Source organism: Sphaeramia orbicularis, chromosome 11 (assembly GCF_902148855.1).
Source record: "Sphaeramia orbicularis chromosome 11, fSphaOr1.1, whole genome shotgun sequence".
NCBI lineage: Eukaryota > Metazoa > Chordata > Actinopteri > Kurtiformes > Apogonidae > Sphaeramia > Sphaeramia orbicularis.
Genome location: NC_043967.1, coordinates 52146427 through 52162208, shown reverse-complemented (window position 1 = coordinate 52162208; position 15782 = coordinate 52146427). Strand labels below are relative to the sequence as shown.

The 15782-nt window shown below is 39.3% G+C and overlaps 3 protein-coding genes across 3 annotated transcripts in view; all 3 read right to left on the bottom strand.

The window, feature by feature from the left end:
• LOC115428086 (glutamic acid-rich protein-like) overlaps window positions 1-15782 on the bottom strand; it is a 657495-nt gene that overhangs the window by 624509 nt on the left and 17204 nt on the right. The window lies entirely within an intron of this gene.
• Window positions 1629-9583, bottom strand: LOC115428068 (uncharacterized). The gene is made up of 5 exons (XM_030146882.1): window positions 9377-9583; window positions 8959-9156; window positions 6152-6478; window positions 4482-5612; window positions 1629-2956 (listed from the first exon to the last, which is right to left on the bottom strand). The coding sequence occupies exons 1-5, from the start codon at window positions 9552-9554 to the stop codon at window positions 2616-2618; spliced, it is 2175 nt and encodes a 724-aa protein (XP_030002742.1). The 5' UTR covers window positions 9555-9583; the 3' UTR covers window positions 1629-2615.
• On the bottom strand, window positions 12058-15608 carry LOC115428093 (zinc finger protein 84-like). Its single transcript, XM_030146926.1, has 3 exons — window positions 15301-15608; window positions 14686-15039; window positions 12058-13332 (listed from the first exon to the last, which is right to left on the bottom strand). Exons 1-3 carry the CDS (start codon window positions 15545-15547, stop codon window positions 12521-12523), a joined length of 1413 nt encoding a protein of 470 aa, XP_030002786.1. The 5' UTR covers window positions 15548-15608; the 3' UTR covers window positions 12058-12520.

Genomic DNA, 15782 nt, shown 5'->3' with positions numbered 1-15782 from the left:
GTGAACCTCCACAGTCTTCTCCACCTGCTACCTGTCTGTTCTCCTCACTTTGTCTGCGATGAAGCTGTGAGGACTGAGCTTCCTCTTCTTCATCTTCACTCTTCACTGGAATGACAGTAGATGAGAACTTAGTACCATCAGCCTCCTGACTGGTCCACAGTTCCTCCACTTCCTCTTTAATGTGGTGGGGTTCTGGATCCTCCTAGTGCAGACTGGGGATCTAGTTCTACTGTTCGAGAGGAACCTGTTCTTCAATCACAGACAGAAGATGGAAACCTGCATTAGTTCCTGAAAGAAAGACACATTAGTTAAACATTTTTAATGAAAAATCCACCACCACTTTTTTCATAAATCCACTGCATTGTGGTTCTGAACAACTCCAACAGTGATCATCAACTTGGCAGAAATGTGGGGCAGAAAAATACATTCTAGTATTTAGGATATGGAGTATCGTTTTCTTGCTCTGTTGAAGTTATTTAAAAAAAAAAAATGTGAGAAGAATATGGAAGACCTTTTGACCTGTTTTTCCACCAGATTTAGTCTTTGTTTTTATTATTTAAACACTGGTCAATATAATGTCAGTAATATGCATGTAGTTTTATTTGACTTCATCTTCATCAAATTGTATGTTGGTGTATTTACCTGCCCTCCACCTGGATTTTCTGTCTTTCCTGTTTGCTGTGTTCAGGATGTTCCTTGGCATCAACCTTTAGGCTAAACAATGAGAGAGAGAGCACTGTGTGGTGAGAGCAGAATATCTGAATTAACATATCACAGGTTTTTTCGTCATATTCACCTAGTTCTATCTTTTATAAAACCATAAATAGAATGTGGTTTCGTCAGACGTTCCTTAGAAATCACTCTTTAACCCTTAAAGACCTAGAACTATCCTTGTGGCAACTTTCAAATGACATTTTCTCTACATTTAACATTTCCTTAGTAATTTATCACCATTCATCTTAATCTCAGCATTAGGACTTTTTGGGACATTTTCACTTTTTCTTCACACAAACTCAGCTAGCAAGCTAAGCTAACTTTAGCATCACTGAGCTAATAAGAGATAAACCAGGGGTAAAACAGACACAGACTGTGAACGGAACAAAGTCCAGTCAGTCAAGTTCATGTAGATACAAAAGTTCTACTGGTTTGGATGAAATGAAGTTCTGCCTCTTCTTCATTTAACGGATATGGCTGATCTCTGCCATCTACTGGACTGGAGTCAGAGAACAAGAAACAAACCAGTCATTGACAAATCAGTTCTTAATGATGGCCACTTTTGGATGTCACCAATGCTGAGATAATTTTTTATTTTTTTTTTACAAAATAAAGGGGAATTAATCTCCCTGGATGCATTCAGGTCAGTCTGATCATGTATTAATCAATATACAGTCCTGTGCAAAAAAAAAAAAAAAAAAAAAGTTGTTTTGGCAGGATTGAAATGGTTGTCTTTATTTCTGACAAGAAATATGCTGGAATTATGTAGACAGTAATAAAAAAAACACATATAAAATAAATAAAATGAGTCACTCAATAAGTCAAATTAAAGTAACCTGCAATAAATCATGAAATGAGACACTGTCTTTATCTGCCTTATCACTCCTGAACTGTTTTTTTTTTGTTTGTTTGTTTCATCTTTATCCTTTATCCTAGCATTATCCTTGACTTTTACATTTTCAACATGTTGCATCTTAAATCATTTAAAACCTCAAATAACTGTTTCCTTCTTTAACTTTCATTCAGAATCCAAAATCAGCCTTTAAACTGACCAAAAAAAAAAATTAAACCTGGATGGATTTGAAAAGTATTTAGTGTAAGAACATTTTGGGTAGTATCACTCAGACTTCCACCCAAACGAAAATAGTTTATGTCAGTGATTTACTGCAGTAGTGTGGTTTTTCCTTTGAAATGATTCAACTGTTTGACCCAACCAGGCTGCAGACGGTGCATGAAGTAGTTCACAAGAGTAAAAATATGGAGCAGTTACAAATGTAATGTATTTGAATTCTAAATATAAAGCAGCTTGACACATTCCTGCAAAACAATAAATAAAGAACTTAAGTATCACAGACGATTGCAATTTTTGTCTTCAGTGTCTTCCAGGTTTTCTCTAGTGGCTTTAACTGCTTTACGGGGTAAAAAAACAATCAACTCCATGATTTTTTCATGGCCATAGGAATGATGCAGATTGGCCATAAAGTCTAAAACGAGGGAAAATGGCAAAAAAAAATCTGCTTTATAAATCAGTAAATCCAGCTGTGAACCCTGATGTCAGCCATCGGGCGCGTCAGACACACGCTCTGCTGATGATGAAGTTATGATTACAGAGCATCAAAAGAACCCTGTATGTGATTTTCATGGTGATTGTTTTTGAAGGGTTGCAGTCTTCTTGGACGTATCTTTTTTGGCTTTTTCCAGAATCAAACCCTCATTCATTCATCCATCCATCCATCCATCCATCCATCCATCCATCCATTATTGTGCAATATTCAGTCAGACTACGGCCTTTTTCCTTTTTGCGAATAAAGAAAAACTGTTAATCAGTCATAAATTAAAAAAGGCACAAACTCTCGACTCCCTCTTCAGTCGTATTGTTCTTGCGACACTTGAACACGTGCTTAAATACACTTTGAGCAGACGTTCAGGACTTCTCTCGTACATTTTCCACAGACTGATTTCCTGCACTTCAGGCACCTTGATGTGGTTTTATTTTGTTTGCATTTGGCCTTCACCATGCAGGTCATCCTCTTCTGCTTCACACTTCCATCACTGACCAGGAACATCCGCGGAGCCTCTCTTAAGGCCATCCACTCCACTCGCAGCTCCTGGGCCAGCTGTAGGATGAAGTCCCGTCTGGGGATGTTGTCTCCCATGCAGCTCCGGTAAAGGATGCAGGCATTAATGGCCGCCAGATCCAGGATGTTATAAAACACTGCAATAGGCCATCGATGTGTACCGCCTACAGAAACAGAGGAGACGGGAAAGAAAGGGATATGATCTCCTAAAAACACTGACAGAAAGGCTGTGAATACTCAAGAAGGGAATGGGACAAGACTTTAAGACGCATCAACACCAGGCAAATGAGACACAAACCAATGAGACGAACTACAGTGGAACTACTGCTGAAAATGAATTCTGAAATCTGTCTCTAAAATATGAATGATGAGCTCATTCTAGAGATTTTATCAAGTTCATCAGTCTCCAGTCAACGTCAATATTCCTAAAATCATCTTGAAACTCAGATAAATGTGATATCTTCTGAATGTGCAAAAATGTTGAGCATGAACACAAACACATCTACAAGTTCTCTATCGAAGCCAGAAAGTTCATTTTACACACTGCTCTTCATCCTTCAGAGCAAGTTCCATAAATGGGTTCTATATCGTATTGTATTCCAAACTCTTACCAGCAGAGGGCAGTCTGGTACCAGAACACACTTAGAACCAAAATGACCAACAATTCAACTCCTATGTATCCACAGACTGTATCAGTCACTGAATAAAGTATGAAGGTCATTGTTTCCACACATCTGTATTATGGTTTCATCAGGTTTTCTTCTTTGAAACTAAAACTCATAGATGTTTATTTTGACAGTCAAAATAAGAGTGTCTTAAAATCTTCTGTTGGAAAAATACAATGTTAGACTATTTCTAAATATGTGTGTGATTTAGAGCTGCACAATATATTGTTTGAGCGTCGTCATCGCAACACACGTGAGTGCAATAGTCACATCGCAGGTCCTGCCATGTAGGAGGCAAATGAACTCCACATGTTCTCATCTAATTTCAACCTGGGCACCTGACACACACCGCGCACAGCGATCCACCAATCACAATTGTTGTTAATCAGGTTGCCAAAGCAGACCACGCCCCTGCATATGGAGTTGCTGATAACAATTTTGAAAAATTAGCAACGAACAAGAGAAAATCACCGAAAACAAAGACTTGGTGCCAAAAAAAAAAAGTAACGTCATTTATCTGGAATTATTTCAGCTACAAGGATGACACTGAAACACGTGTTCTGTGACGACAGTGCCTTACACCTGTCGACACAACGAGAGGAAATGTAACTAATTTGTTTGATCATTTACGTCAGCACCACACAGCTATTATATCCTCCTGAGTATTTTTTTATATTGCAATATATATCACAGGGTTAAAAAAAAATCATCACAATATCAGTTTTTTCCAATATCATGCAGCCCTAGTATGATTTATGTCATGATGACATTGAGTTCTGAGGTATGTGTGTGATCTGTGTCCATAGTGCCTCTGTGATGTCTCTCCATGGGGGAGCCAAGGACATCATTAAGTGACTGCACAAATCAGAGACTGTTCAGGAGCCACTACTCGCACATGCTTGAAAACAGGCTATAACAAAAGTTACCAGACGGAACCGCTAGTTTTATACGTGACCTTTTGAAATAGCTAACTATGAAAATTCACTACAGGTACCTTTTAAGGAGCTAATGATAAGATAATAACCTTTGACGGTGTACTGGCGAGCCATCTGGTCCAGCAGGTCCACACCTCCTTTGGTTCTGTTGTAGTAGCTCACCGTCTCCGGCCTCCACCTGCGGTCTGTGCAGATCGATACCTGCTGGTGCTGTGAGCTCAGGATGGTGATATTTTTCCGTTGTCTGCATTGGTACACGGTCAGCGTGATGCTTCCATGTTTCAGCAGCCTGGTTCTGAACAGCTCAGTTCTCCGCTGCACAGACGGTGGGAGCTCCAGCCTGTTGGGCCTCACAGGGCCGACCAGGCTGGTGTTTTTGGACAGCAGAGTGTTAGCGAGCCGGACCGAGGTGAACATCTGATTGGTGGTGATGCTCCTCCCTTTACCCACGAACGGCTCCACTAGCTGCAGCACCACGGTTTCTCCAAATGACTGCGTGGACAGTGGGCCCTCAGTTTTACCCAGGTGTGGGGCACCGTTCAACAGGTACCTGCTGTTGGTATCTGCTGCCATCCAAAACCGGATCCCCTGTTTATCTGGCTTGTTGAGCACGTAGTGAGTGAACTGGCACCTCGCTTTAGTTGGGAACAGCTGCTCGTCCACAGTAATGTCTGGTCCAGGATTGTAGCACATGACGCAGTTCTGTGTGAATCTCTGCCACACATCAGTCATCAGCGCAAACTTGTCACTTTTCTGGCGAATTGTACGAGTTTCCTTCTTATCAAATTGAAGGAAACGCATGATCTCCCGAAAACGGTTCCTCGGAAGCGTCGACATGAAAAAGGTGTTTCCCCAGTGCTCAGACCAGAAGCTTTCCATGTTGATGTTCTTTCCACAGTTCGCTCCCCTCATGTACAGGAGAGCGATAAAGGCCTTCAGCTCAGCAGGGGAAACATCCCAGGAGGCTCTCTGTGCACTTGACCTTCGCGCTTCAGCCACCGTACATTCTCGGATGTGTTCCAACATCCCTTCATCGCAGAGGCAGAGAAAGGCTGACAGTTTGCTGTGGATGTTTGTCCATGCATGCGGCGTTGGTCCGGCGGTTTCGGTGAGAAAGTTTGGGACCTGCGTGTTCCTTTCTGTGCCTTCACCAGGTTCGATGGGAGTCCACACTGTGCCGTCTCTTCCGGTCTCTGGCAGGGACGACTCCACAGCAAACTCTTGCAAAGAAAAAGTAAGAAATAGTTCACTTGAATGAACAAATATAAATTATCTTTATGAAGAAGTACTTAAAGAAACTGGACAACAGAACCCAGGAAGTGGATCAGATTTTTAACTAAACTCCTCAAAAAAGTTTGGAAACATTATTATAATCAACTATTTCTCCCATTTAATAATACGAGCTGGTGTTGTATTATATATTGTTGGAAAGCCTGATTAGTCACCTTTACAATGAGGTCTAATTTGTAAGGATCTTGCATTCGTGGAATGAGGAACACAGCTAAAAGTGTGGGTAGCGGCCCCCAAAAAAAGGGACAAAATGACACTTTTGCACAGTAATAAGGAAAAAACATACATGTAAAATGTAAAAATAACCATTTTTATACTTGATTCCTTTTACACTATCATGAACCTCAGTATCATGTGGAAGATCAAAACTCCATTCCAAACTTTTGTGAAGGATCTGTAACGTGTTGTACTCACTCAGCTGCCAAATGACATGTTCTATTCTAAAACCTTGTGTTGCCTCAGTCCTCACCCTCAGTGTCCATTTGCTCAGTTGAACCGCTGACTGGAGGTTTTGTCTTTTTATTCAACTGAGTCCAATCCTCATCATAGTCCTCGGTGTCAGAGGAGTTTTCAGTCTGGTCATCAGAATCCGGTTCTAAATGTCTATCTGGATCTGAATCCCCATCTGTTTCTGATCCTCCACTGGCTTCTCCCTCCTCATGGGTCCACGGTTCCCCTAATTCATCTTTAATGTGGGTGGGATCTGGGTCCTCCTGGACCTGGTCCAGACTGGGGATCCAGTCCTGCTGCTCAGGAGGAACCCTTTCTTTACTCACAGTCTCACAAGAAGGTTCCTCTGAAAAACACATAAATAATTTACGGAAAGTTTTTATTCGTTCAGATTCTTTCAGGTCCACTTCTGAGCTGGGTCTGGGTCTGGGAGCAGGATTATGTTCATTAGAACTTATAGGTTACAGCTTGGTACCAATAGTTTGGTTCAACCACTGACATATGCAGATGTAAACAATGACATGACTCTGAAGTCTGTAGAAAAGCAAACCAGTTCTTAGAACAAGTTGAAACAACTCTGAACCAGAACCACAGCCCTAAATAAGACAATGTTGAGATGATATGGACAATGACAATTAAATAAGAAAACAGTAATATTAAAATGTACTTAGACTATACATTTCTTTGTAGACAGTATGAACATATTTAGATTAGATTAGATTAGATTAGATTAGATTAGACTAGATTTGACTTTATTTACAGTGAACTCTTTGCATTTCATTTCACATCAGTGCATTTGTAAATATACATCATTCCTCAGACTTTGACCCAAACACATTTTAGAGAAATTCAGAGCTAATAATGGTTTAAAGATGGACCAAGAACCACCAGTTTGTCCAAAAATGTGTAAGAAACGTTAAATGGTTAAGGGGGTATGGGTATTTGAGTGTCTATGGTGCAAAACAGAATGAAAACATTCAAAGAGTCTGGATGATTTCAGTAGGTAAAGGGTAAGGGTTCAAGTCTCAGCTGAACAATGTTGCGGACACTTCTTGTTTCTTGTGGAGAGAAAAAATAAAGTTGCTGAGACAAAGAATTTGCCTTTGGGTGAAATTTTTCTGCACAGAAGGAAACAGTCCGACAGAGCACAGAGGCTCATCAGAGTGCTTCCCCTAAGAGAGGTTTTTGGGTGTATTTATACAAACTTTGTAGCTGAGTAGAAAAATGTGTATATTACATACAGAATGAAGGAATACTCTGAGGTAGCTTCAAATACAAGTGGGAGCACAGCATTGATGGTTACCAGGCAGGAGTCTGCAGCTACATCCTATCTTATCTGTGAAGAGCCAGGTCAAAGTGACCCAGTTTATAAAGCAAAGGTTCAAGCAGTGACACATGTACACAACGAGTACTGTGGTTCACATGACACATAAGCAAAACAAGTGGTGGTAATAAAACATTCTAATGAGGGTTAGTTATACAACATCATAATGAAAAACAGTCATTTTCCATTAAAACAACATGATCTCCAAACTCTCAGATGATGCTGCATCCAGAACCGTAATTCATCTAGACCAGGGGTCTCAAACTCATTTTCTTTCAGGGGCCACATTCAGCCCCATTTAATCTCAGTGGGCCAGACCAGTAAAATAATAACATAATAACCTATAAATAATGACAACCCCAAATTTTTGTCTTTGTTTTAGTACAAAATAACTTCAATTAAATTATGAAAATACTCACTTTTATAAACTATCCAAACAAAAAAAGATGTGAAAAATCTGAAAAAAAAAAAAAAAAAAGAAAGAAATTTCTTAAGAAAAATAAGTGCAATTTTAACAATATCATGCCTCAACTTATCATTACCTCCGCCAGGAGGTATTGTGATCACTTTGCTTTGTGTGCGTGTGTGTTTGTTTGTTTGTTTGTTTGTTTGTTAGCAAGATAACTCAAAAAGTTATGGATGGATTTTCATGAAATTTTCAGGAAATGTTGATACTGGCACAAGGAAGAAATGATTAAATTTTGGTGGTGATTGGGTGGGGGGGCCACAGGGACCCACTGATCTGCCTTGGCGGAGGTCTCTTCTCTCTGAGTGCTTTTCTTGTTTGTACATGTGCATTATGGCTCAGATCTACAAAGACACTAAACACTTAGTAACAGGCAGGAAATTGTTAGGATTGTGCTTAATTTTCTTTAGACATTTCAGGTTATTCATGTTTATTCAGGTTATTCACATTTTATTGTTACAGTACAGTTTGTAAATGTGAATATTTTCATAATTTAATGTTATTTTTTGTACTAAAACAAAGACAAAAATTTGAAATTTTCAGTATTTATAGGCATAATGTAATATTTTTTCACATCAAACTGAGAAGAAAATATGCAGTCAGTATTTTTTGTATGTTATCTGCTGTTATTTTACTGTAGCTCATATCGGTCTGTATGTGGAACCTGAACTAAAATTAGTTTGACAGCCTTAACTGTGGAATTTTTGCACTTTGCAAATCCATCCCACGGGCTGGATTGGAACCTTTGGTGGGCTGTATTTGGCTCCCGGGCTGCATGTTTGAGACCCCTAATCTAGACCTAATAGATCCACATGGACCTGCACAGTAACAAATACTGAGTTACAGTCACTGTCATCCACCATCATACTGTCTATAAGGGGAAACTTTAATATCATAACATCCTCTTTTCCTTTGCTTTTTCCACCCTGTTCCAGCATGGTACTATTGTGGTTAAAACACCAGGTTTCTGTTGGTTGGAAAAAAAAAAAAAAAGAAAAAAAAAAAGGGGGAACTGAAGGTTTTCTAAGTTCTGTACCTGAACCTGGTCTTGGTTGCATCAGGTCCTGAAGCTGCTCTCCATCCTGACCGGTCCACAGTTCCACCTGTTCCTCTTTAATGCGGAGGGGCTCAGGGTTCTCCTGGTCCTGGTTCTGGTCCTGGTTTAGACTGGAACTCAATTCCTGCTGCTCATTTTTTGGAACTTGTGTTTTATCCCCCCAGATCTGTGGAATGTCTGCAGCGCCCAAAACACACAGAATCAGCATAGGATTATTATTGTTGTTATTATTATTATTATTATTATTATTCACATCCCTAATGAATTACTTATTTTCAATTCTAACAGTTTCAGTGGATGATCTGTGTCATATATTAGACTTTTCTCATACTTAACTCTCCTGGACATTGTTTGTTCAGCCTCCATTCACTTTATTGTTAAACTAAAGTGAACTGACCTGTTGTATGGAATAAAACAGCCTTCAACTGTTCTCGTCTCTGGTTTTCTTCTTTAGTTCGACAAAGTTCCTCCTCGTACTCTGCTATGGTTCTTTCAAACAGCCCAAATATCTCTTCAGCAGCTGCAGTTAGTCTCTGCTCCACCAGTGACCTCAGAATCTGCACTTTTTGGGACATTTTTCACTTTTTCTTCACACAAACTCCAACAGAAACACAGTTTATCTCCATCACACACTGACAGCTCTGTTAGCAGCTAGGGAGCTAAGCTAACTTTAGCATCACTGAGCTAATAACAGATAAATGAGGAATAAAACAAACACAGAGTGTGAACAGAACAAAGTCCATCCAGTCGGTTTCATCCGCATTCAGAGGTTCTGCTGGTTCGGACGGACTGAGACAAACACTTAACAGGAGAAAACAGAGGACTTTCATCACAGTGTAAAGTTGTACATGTTTATAAGTTAGCACTTCCGGTGTCAGACTTATTCCTACAAAATAAAATGCTGCAGCTTCTACTGTAACGAGAACATGTTTCAATAAAGTTTCTCACAGTAAAATAAATGTCAAAGGAACATTTCACTTTCAGCTGAAACTTGTCATAGTTTGGTTAGATTCAGATCCAACAGACCAGATTTTACAAAGGAGTATTAGAGCCATGCTGAGAATAAATCATATCTGATAAAAAATTAAAAATAAAATAAAATGGATGTCACAAGGATAGTTTTGATATTACAGAATAAAGTCCGAATGTCATGAGAAAAAACTTGATATTTTTTACAAGAATATCACTGTAAAATTACTTGACTAAAGCCATAATATTACAAGAATAAAGATGTAAATTGGTAACTCATGCAGCATAAAATAACACAAGGGAAGTCTGTCGGTTCATAAGCAGTAAAACTGTTCATCAAACAGAAATGACAGCAGCATTTGGGTCCTCGAATTTTGACAACACTCCTAATATTAAAGACTTCTCAAAAATAACTTGAACTTTGACAGAATCTAAAGTTTTATCGTCTGTAATTATATTAAAATGTGTCTCCTGATCCTTTGTGAATTATACTCACCAGCACAGGACAGAATGGCCTTAAAACAACTATTGTCTTTTTCAATGATGTGGATTCTCCTGTTTCCCTCTCCTCCATCAGATGGATGTAGTTAAAGCCCTGTAACAAAAACTATAAAACAGTCTAGAAACATGGACAGTTTCACTACAGTAAATAATTACTGAGCAACGCTGTCGATCAAACGTCTGAATTATGACTGTACAATCAATAATTACAAGAAGAAATCTGTAAAAAATATGTCAAACAAACTCTCAAAAGCAGTAAAATATTAAACATTAATCAGGCTAAAATACAAACAAACAAAACTCTTAATGGGCAAATTGAGTCAGTGTTTTTATTTAAAACTCCAGACTTTATAAAACTGATGTCTCCAAATATAATTTTTTATCAAATTTCTTCCTAACAAATTGAGACGCTAAAAGTCTTTTCATCTATACCAGTGGTTGCCAACCGTTTTTGAATCAACGCCCACTCACCTTATCATAAGCCCCACCACCACCACCACCACCCAAAAAATGTTGACCAGGGGGTCCAAGCAGAGCAGGTATTTCAAATTCTGCCCAAAATATATAATTTTAACAACTTTCATGTTTTAATGAACAAACTTTATTCTGATATTTCTACTTATACATTGTCATAAATAATGGTCACTAACACCCCCCCCCCATTTGTGCCTGAGCACACCCCTCTCAGCTTTCTTGTTCAAAATGCCCCCTGACGTTGTCCAAACACCCCGCGGTGGAGTGGTACCACCATCACTGAGAAACATTAACCTATGCCATGTGACATAATCACAACTTCTGAGCAAATATTTACCACATACAGAACTGACCTAGTTTGATATTTGATTAAACCTTCACACAACGGTCCAGAGTGGTCAATTATAATCAACCAGTAGATTACAAAGGCAGTGTGGGTAGATCACATGCCATCCACAAAAATGTTTTAGATGTTCATCTCCTACCCTCCTTATGCCATTTGTCACTTGTTTGACGTATAAGGGCATCCAGTCTGAGATCTCTTCTCTTCTACCACAGGGGTCAAAGGTCAACAGTGTAAGCTACTGCCAAACTCCAGTAATCTACCTCAACTAGTTAACCTTTCCATTTATATCTGCTAATGAAGGGAAGTGAAAATGAGAGGACTGGACCAATAAGGCACCAAAAACTTACCATTACATTTTTTTCACCATGTCATAGTTGAAGTGTTTGTCTGATCTGTTCATCTATTGTTAGTGTTCGAAAGGAGGGAAATGTGGAGAACAACTGCTCATAACAACTGCAACGCTGAATTCCCTTCAAAAATCTGAGAAAGGGGAGAGAACTAACATCACAGTTAGTCAGACAGTGGTCATGTTTCCACGTGAATATTATTTTGTCCAAATAGTGTTCCACCTTGACTGATGATCATGTGGAAGTCTGCTGGAGGCTGAAACTGGACTGGACTATGAACCTTGAACAAGTACATTCAAAAAAAGTCATTACAGTAAGAAACTGATCTGAAATGGACCAGATTTTATTGGCCCAAAAGGGTTCATGGAGTGATGCAAAGTACGCTTTGATACGCTTTTCAATTGTATATATAAAGTATTTTGATTTGGTCATTTTTTTTAAAAAAAAGTTCACAAGCCAAAAAAGTGAGACCAGCTTTTTTCTACCACATGAAGAACACAGTTTCTGTCCTGTTTAATATGCATCTGTAAAACAATATGACTAACTAATACCTTTCTGACATCAATGGCTGAAATGTTTTACTGCATTCAGAACAATCAAATGGTTTCTCTTCTGTATGAATTCTCTTGAGTATTATCCAATGTGATCCCCCGCCTTTAAATATTTTACTGCACAATGGTGTATTTTAGCTCCCACATCATTTCCAGTGAAAATCATTATCCTCCCTTAATTCTGTGTGTGTGTGTGTGTGTGTGTGTGTGTGTGTGTGTGTGGTGGGTGGGGTGGGGTGGGGGGGTTAAACTTTGAACTGTTTATTTTCTGATAGTCTTGCATTACATTCAGTCTGCTTGTCAGTATTTGTTTTTTCGTCTTTAAATCTGAATTCTTGTGTTTATTTGTGCATTTATTCTCTTGTATGGATCTTCATATGTGCCTGAACATGATGTTTACGATAAAACTGTTTCTGACAAACTGAACAGCTGAACGGTTTCTCTCCTGTGTGAAGTTTCATATGAACACTTAAGGTTCCCTTCTGAGTGAACCTTTTACCACATTCTGCACAACTAAATGGTTTCTCTCCTGTGTGGACTTTCATGTGTGGGACTAAGGCTTCCTTTCTTGAAAATTTTTTCCCACATATTGAGCAACTAAATGGTTTCTCTCCAGTGTGAACCCTCATGTGCGTCACCAAAACTGACTTGAAGAAAAATATTTTACCACACTCAGGACAACAAAGTTTCTTTTTACGTCCTACATCATTTCCCTTCTCACAAGATTTTGTCACTGTCCGACGTTCACAGACTTCTTTCCAAAAGTCACTGTCAACGCTGTCATGTTCAGAGGAGTCTTCAGTCTGCTCATCACTATGTGCTTGTAAATGTCTATGTGGATGGAAGCTACTAGCTGGTTCTGATTCACAGTTCTCCTGAACTGGTTCCTGTCTGTTCTTACTTTGTCTTTGATGAAGTTGTGAGGAATAAACCTTCTCTTCGTCATCTTCATTCTTCACAGAGACAGGAGTGGATTGGAACTTGGTGCGATCAGCCTCCTGACCTCTCCACAGATCCTCTTGTTCCTCTTTAATGTGGGGGTATTCTGGGTCCTCCAGGTCCTGGTCCAGGTCCAGGTCCAGGTCCAGACTGGGGTTCCAGTCCTGCTGTTCAGGGGAAACCTCCTCCTTAACCACTGACTGATGATGGACGTCTGCAGGATGCCCTAAAATACAGACAAATTACAAAAAAATAGGAGGACACAGCAGAAACCAGGTTTATTCCCAGTAAAGAACAGTGTGCTCTCATATATTTGTCTTAAACACAACACCAGTGTTGGTTCTGGTGAACAATTTCAGGGAATTAAACATACTTGAAACGTTTAAATATTACTGGTGTTATGAATGGGTCAACATTTGACCCCAGTAATATTTGGAAAAAGAAGCTCCTTCTTAAGGTTCCACATAAACACTTCATGTCTTGTATCAGGTACATGTTTGAAAAAAGCTTCCTGTAGCCACATGCAACACCCAACAGGAGATCTATGGAGACATTTGTTTCTTTATTCATCAATCAAACAGAATAGATTTGCAACCAAAAAAGAGATTTGAGAGCAAAAGTCAGTAGGTGGAAATTTAAAAACAAAACAAAACAAAACATTTTCTTATGAATAACTTGTCTTTGCTTGCATCTTCAAAAGTTTTTCTTGCAAATTAAACTGCACTTAACGGGCGGGGCCTACGCTGATGGATGAGAGAAGAGTTTCTATTGGTGGGCTTGACCTGGCTCCAGCGTCAGCTACAACTTCCGCGTTAAACTCACTTCTCCATTGTGTCTCCGGATGCTATATCATTACTTATGAGACGCATTACAATTTCTAAGAGCAACAGACTATAAACTGACCTCCAAGTAACAATAACACAACAGAGAAGTGGGTTTATCGGGGAAGCTATTAGCAACGCTGGAGCCATGTAAAACCCACCAATAGAAACTCTTCTCTCATTCATCAGCGTAGCCCATTAAGTGCAGTTTAATTTGCAAGCAAAACTTCTGAAGTTGCAAGCAAAGAGGAGGGATTTTCAAGCAAAATTATCTCTTTTTTTTTATTGCCACTTACTGTCTTTTGTTCTCAAATCTCTTTAACTGCAAATCTATTCTATTTGATTGATGAATTTAAAAAAAAAAAAAAATGTTTCTCCATACAATAGTACCTTCTTACAAAAGTCACATGAGGTTTCACCCAGATCCCCCTCCCCAGTTACCACCAAAATTTAAACATTTGTTCCTTGTGCCAGTATAGATATTTCCTGAAATTTTCATCCAAATCTGTCCATAACTTTTTGAGTTATCTTGCACACAGACAGACAAACCAGACAAGCCAAGTTTGTCTGGTTTGTGTTGTTGCAACACTGTTGTACACAGATTCATTACCTCCTTGGCGGAAGTAATGAATCTGTGTACAACAGTGTTCTGGTGTCAGTAAATGCTCGACTGCATTAGACATGTCTATCCTTCAGCTCAGTCTGAGAAAGGTAACTTTAAACCATTTCAATCAAATGTAAAAGTAAAGTCAACTAACCTGTAGTGTGAAACTGGACTTTGGGTTTAAAAACCAATAGTTGTTGTTGCGTTGCAGTTTCCTTTTTTGAATGACAAATTTCCTCTTCGTACTCTGCTACTGTTCCTTTAAACAGCACATCAGAATCCAATGGCTGTTTAACTGACGCTCTAAGCCTCTGGATTCCAAGCTGCTCCCCATCCTGACGGATCCACGGTTCCTCTTGTTCCTCTTCAATGTGGTGATATTCTGGGTCCTCCTGGTCCTGGTCCTGGTCCTGGTCCTGGTCCTGGTCCAGACTGGGGCTCCATTCCTGCTGCTCAGGGGGAACCTCTTTTTTAACCACAGACAGCTGATGGACATTGGCAGGACATTCTGAAACACAAAGTTAACATTTTATTATAAAGTGCAACATATGCAAAATGAAAGGAGACTTTAGTGTAAACAGATAAAAAGGATAAATAATAATGAAATGACAGTCACTGTACTGGATCAAAATGTAAAGTCTGTAGGTAACTCACCTGATCTGACAGAGTAAACAACCAACAACATTTAATGGCTTCTGTGATGAAATACATTTAAAAAAAAAAATAAATAAAAAATAAAAGAAACCAAAATCCAAGTAAATATCCAAACCTGTTTTGTGCATCTGGACTGTCGGATTCCAAACACAGTCCAGTATTTGTCTTTGTCTCTGGTTTTCTTCTTTAGTTCGACAAAGTTCCACCTCGTACTCTGCTATGGTTCTTTCAAACAGCCCAAATATCTCTTCAGCAGCTGCAGTTAGTCTCTGCTCCACCAACGACCTCAGAATCTGGACTTTTTGGGACATTTCCCACTTTTTCTTCACACAAACTCCGTCAGAAACACAGTTCGTCTCCATCACACACTGACAGGTCTGTTAGCAGCTAGCGAGCTAAGCTAACTTTAGCATCACTGAGCTACTAATACCGGATAAATCAGGAGTAAAACAGACACAGATTGTGAGCAGAACAAAGTTCATCCAGTCGGTTACAGTATCACCCGGATACAGAGGTTCTGCTGGTTCGGACGGACGGAACCAAACACGGAAGCGAAAGGAGGACTTCCATTAGGATCGAAGCGCGTAAAGCTAGAGA

What these genes read in the sequence shown, in the direction of transcription:
- LOC115428068 (XM_030146882.1), bottom strand. Translation starts at nt 9,554, where the DNA reads ATGTCCCAAAAAGTGCAGATTCTGAGGTCACTGGTGGAGCAGAGACTA. An exon ending in TGTTTTATTCCATACAACAG is followed by an intron (nt 9,157 to 9,376) that starts GTCAGTTCACTT and finishes TGGGCGCTGCAG; the next exon opens with ACATTCCACAGATCTGGGGG. An exon ending in TCGCCAGTACACCGTCAAAG is followed by an intron (nt 2,957 to 4,481) that starts GTTATTATCTTA and finishes CTGTTTCTGTAG; the next exon opens with GCGGTACACATCGATGGCCT.
- LOC115428093 (XM_030146926.1), bottom strand. Translation starts at nt 15,547, where the DNA reads ATGGAGACGAACTGTGTTTCTGACGGAGTTTGTGTGAAGAAAAAGTGG. An exon ending in AGTCCAGATGCACAAAACAG is followed by an intron (nt 15,040 to 15,300) that starts GTTTGGATATTT and finishes TTTGTGTTTCAG; the next exon opens with AATGTCCTGCCAATGTCCAT. An exon ending in AGTCCAGTTTCACACTACAG is followed by an intron (nt 13,333 to 14,685) that starts GTTAGTTGACTT and finishes TCTGTATTTTAG; the next exon opens with GGCATCCTGCAGACGTCCAT.